The 4,845-nt window shown below is 32.3% G+C and overlaps 1 protein-coding gene across 2 annotated transcripts in view; it reads left to right on the top strand.

Moving 5' to 3' along the window:
• Achl (La ribonucleoprotein translational regulator Achilles) overlaps positions 1–4,386 on the top strand; it is a 4,777-nt gene extending 391 nt beyond the window's left edge. The window contains exons 2-5 of one of the 2 annotated variants that reach the window (XM_072905604.1): positions 94–946; positions 2,727–3,051; positions 3,464–3,697; positions 4,055–4,386. In XM_072905604.1, the coding sequence (XP_072761705.1) occupies positions 200–946; positions 2,727–3,051; positions 3,464–3,697; positions 4,055–4,368 (1,620 nt within the window). In that variant the 5' untranslated portion in view covers positions 94–199 and the 3' untranslated portion in view covers positions 4,369–4,386. Of the gene's footprint in view, positions 947–2,726; positions 3,052–3,463; positions 3,698–4,054 lie in introns of both variants that reach the window. The other variant, XM_072905603.1, reaches the window with a different exon arrangement.
• The last annotated feature ends 459 nt before the right edge of the window (positions 4,387–4,845 follow it).

Here is a 4,845-nt window from a genome sequence, read left to right as displayed (position 1 = left end):
TTCCTTTTTTTAAATAAGCGTAATTAAAATGTACGAGTATTTTTTTTACAGAGAAGACGTTTATCATAGTGACTATTCTTAAATCTGTTCAAGGGACGAGAATATATATCTAAAAATTTAAGAATAAAATTATGATGAAACTTGCTGATTACTACAACATTTCAAATAATTCTGAAAAATAGTCAATTTATATACTTTGATGAAAATGGAGTTGGAAGCACAGCAAGAATCAAAAGACGAGATCGGCAATCTACCGTTTTCACCTCCGCCTATGAAGAAATCTGAAACGAGGGACAGTATCTCTTCCGTTGACAGTGATGTGAGTCTTTCTTTCGACAGAAGAGGCTCGAAAAGCGAGGAGGCCGACTTATCGGATTACGATAGCGAGATTAGATCTGCGAAAGAGATTAATCTGGAACAAGACTCGGGCGCGGATTCTGTAGATGACGCCACGCCGAAGGAAATAGAAAATCAGAAGCAATCGTATTTACAATCTCGACTAATTGAGAAAACAACAAATGATCTCGATACGTTGAACGATGAGTTGGCTGATAAGATATGCGCTCAAGTGGAATGTTACTTTTCCGACGAAAATATTATAAAGGACGCTTTCTTGCTGAAACATGTTAAAAGAAACAAAGAAGGCTATGTATCTTTAAAATTGATATCTAGTTTTAAGAGAGTGAAACATCTTAGTAGAGATTGGAGAATAGTCGGAGCGGCTTTAGCGAGATCCAAGAAACTCGAAGTCAATCCACAAGGGACTAAATTACGTAGAGTGGATCCTTTGCCACCTTTTGATCAGACGGCGCCTTCCAGGACTATATTAGCGGCTAGATTACCGATAAAAAAATTAACAGTCGAAGCTGTCGCTGAGATTTTCAAATCTTGCGGTGAAATAGCATTGATAAGAGTCCTCAGACCTGGACATCCTACACCTTCGGAGGTAAGATGCCGAGATCTCTTCATCGAATACGTAATATATATATATATATACGTGGTGGTATCGGAATAAAGTTCCCGGACTAGGCTTACAAAAAAGTACAGGCTTCTCTTATTTAAATTTGGCCGCTACTCATTTTTAAATAGTTCCCTCGGGAACATATACAACGAATCCAATTCCACGTTTCGAACGTACCACGGAAGTATTTTTCCCGAAGGCCGTTCAGTATCGCCCGCGATGTCGTTTGAATTTCATGAACAGTATCGAAGCGCGGTTTTCTTATAATTTTATTTCAATTTGGAAAACAAAAAGTCACAGGGAGTTAATTAGACGAGTACGGTGATTTTGGAACGACTGTGATGTTGCTTTTCGTCAAAACTTTTTCATCTTGAAGAAGGTATAAACGTGCGTGCGTGCGTGCGTGCGTGCGTGCGTGTGTGTGTGAGAGAGAGAATATAAGCTGTAAATTTTAAAATTAATTATCGATGGATTATGATTTTGTTTCGACCAGGTTTTTTATATCGTTGAGCAGAATACAGAAAGAATGTACTTAGATATAAAACGAAAATGTAACAATAGTTTATTGATAGAAACATTATAGATAAACGAAAATGTAACGATAGTTTATTGATAGAAACATTATAGCATTGCGTAACTTATTTTTAGTGTCACAATTGTTATCCGCAATCAACGGACCAGAACTAGGACATTACGCAAATTCATAATAGCTAATAATAGTATGTAGCTTGGATAATAATCGTTTATCACAAATTTTTACTTTACTGGTCAAATTTTCCATAATTGCATTATATTACATAACTGGTGTACATAACTACGTGCGCGACATAATCCGTAAGGATTACAATTGTGATGTAATGTGTAATCTTATGACGAATGTAACACTCACGCAAACTAGTCGAGCCTTAAAAGTAAAAACATATAAGGTTTCTACCGCAGTAGTAATATAGATTATTCAACCTAGTCGAGATTTTACTCAATTCGTATTTGGTTGTCAATCAATATCTTCTTATATATATACATTTTCAATTTATTATTTTAATGATATTTTCTTACGTCTTTAGAGAACCATATTCTTTTCTGATTTTTATCAACAACAATAAAATATTTTACATTTATTTTCAAAATTTAATTTATAATTTATATTTATACATTTTTAATTTAATTTCGTATGACATATATTTTGAGTATTATGTTACATTTTTTGCGTCAGTCATATAACAGCTAATATATATGTTGTATTACAGTCAACTTTGTAGCTTCTCACTATTTTAGTCACCCTATTTAACACACATGTCGCTTAGCACAATTTGGAGTTTCTTTTTACTTATTTATTTGTAGTGGGGATATTTAAATGTTTCCTCGAGTCATAATAAGTTCTTACCGTTCAGAAATGACGCATATTTTATTAATGGTTTTGTTAATGGATTAACATAATCCATGTGTGTGCGCGTGCGTGCGTGCGTGCGTGTGTGTGTGTGTGTGTGTAGTGTTGAAGGATTAAAATAATACTTGGTGAGGAATATACGTCAAAAAGACGTCTATTCGATCTATAGATATATCAAATAGACGGCTTTCTCATCTGTCGTTTTTCACTATATTAAAAATACATAATATCGATAATAAAAGATTGTAGGTACATAAATTTTTACTTTGTGCAATATTTTAATACGTCGATATTCCTAAAAATAAAAATAATATAAATCTAATAATGTCAAAACAAGGAATAAAATTTTGGCGTTTACTGGTTTATTTTCACATACAGGTGCGCCAAGCGATCTCCAAAAGGCCGGAATTGACCTTCAACGAAGAGTACGCTATGGTTGAATTTACAGACAGCGGTTCCGTTCGAATCGCTATGCAAATGACCTTGGAAAACGCCAAAATATTTGAATTACATCAATCGGCCGATAAGAAAAGGAAACACCAATTTACAAAAAAAAATGTTTTAAATAGAATATCAAAAGAAAACAATTACAATTCGTCCAGTTGTCCCAGTGGATCCGAAGCTGAAGATGGAAAAGTAAGGCATAAAAAAAGCATTCAAGGATATCCGACGTATCACATCTATACGAATTATTCTGCCCAAGGTACTATACATAAAAATATATTGTAAAAAATTTCTTTTTTATTCCGCATATTCTTGAAATTTTTTCATGATTTTTTTTTACAACCGTAAACATTTCGATCATTTTTTAACGAGTTCTTTCTTATCAAAAGTCAATACTGCTATGCAATATTATAATACGGATAATTTTACTCGATTCGATATTTAATATTAATTAATAGTCGCAATTTCTATAAAGTATTTTCTTAATCCTAATCGCTGTAAAAGCTTGCTAGAATTTAGAAATATATATAAATAATTTTCTTTTCTTTTTTTTTTAATTTTACTTATTAAATTAAAGTAAAATTTTGTTAATTAAAACTATATCGTTTATTGTTAACATTAAAATAGTCGGTAAACATTTATTATTAATTACTATATCTTATTATTATCAGGACCGCCATCGCCAGACGTATGGTTATCTCGTAAACTTTCTTCTTGCTCCGTATCCAATTCCGATAATGGCTTTATATTTCGACGTTTGTCTTCTTGTTCCGGCTCTAGCTCAGATTCTGGCAGACGTTATTCCACATGTTCATCTGGTTCCGAAGCAGCTTTCTTTAATCCAGATGTTTCAAATACTTTCTATCATCATGAAAATCGTCGCTACTCTTGCTGTTCATCTACAGGTTTGTGTGTGTGTGTGTGTGTGTGTGTGTGTGTGTGTGTGTGTGTGTGTGTGTGTGTGTGTGTAATTAATAAAAATGTAATGTCAATAATATAGAAAAAAATTTGTGTGAAATCAGAAAAATATACATAGAAGATAGGTTATTATACATTTGTACTTAATTAAGATACGTTTATAAGATGTAACGTATAATTCGCACGTTATCATAATAGAGCATCAATCACGTAGCAAATTTTCCGATCGCTCGCGACACACTTATCGCATCACGCAGACTTATTTCTACTTTCGATAAATTGCAAATAAAGAAATATTTAAAAAAATTCGTTTACATTTATGTGATATTGGTTATTTATTATAGGTTCCTCTACAGAATGGGAAAGAGATCGTTACATCGCGAACCGTCGCGAATCGGCTGAGTACGGATCGTTCTTCAGAAGATTGTCGATGTGCAATCGCGATTCTGGCTACGATACAAATATGAGAAAATTATCTCTCTGCTCTTCGAGTTCAGAACAAAGTGGATTTTATCGATCGAGAAGCAATAACGGTATCACAATGATGCATTTACCCGAGAATGTGACGAGAATGCCAGCAGGACCCGACGGCACTCGTGGCTTTTTCGGTCGTTCTACAAGAATGAAATTTGTAAAACCTACTTGTCGAGCACCATAATAAATATTTTATATATTATTAGAGGATGGAAATAAAAGTTTGGTGATATATTGTATACTATACTTAATAATGTTGATTGCTGTTTTAGCAACGTATTATAAAATGAAAGAAACGTTAAAATAAATATTTAACGAAACTTATTATTAGTCGATGTTATATGTATAATTAATTTTTTTTTCTAATGCATTTTTACGATTTGTGTTTATTTATTATAATTTCATGATGTTTTAAGATGTACTTTACGTAATAGAATGGCATTTTTTAAATTAATTTTTTTGTAAATTAAATTTACTTGGATTCAATTAAATATTACAAATGTTTAAACAAATATTAAGACCTAAAAATATAAAGTTATATGTGAAATATATCTAAAACTCTCTTACTATTTATCATCATAATTACGCAAGAAGCAAGACAATCTTGATACGAAGGATACAAGATAAAGATGCAAGTAAAATATAATAAATGGTCGGTTTC

Source organism: Anoplolepis gracilipes, chromosome 14, assembly GCF_047496725.1.
Source record: "Anoplolepis gracilipes chromosome 14, ASM4749672v1, whole genome shotgun sequence".
NCBI classification, from domain to species: domain Eukaryota; kingdom Metazoa; phylum Arthropoda; class Insecta; order Hymenoptera; family Formicidae; genus Anoplolepis; species Anoplolepis gracilipes.
Note: the sequence above shows the minus strand (reverse complement) of the source record. Positions and strands in the feature narration are given on the sequence as shown.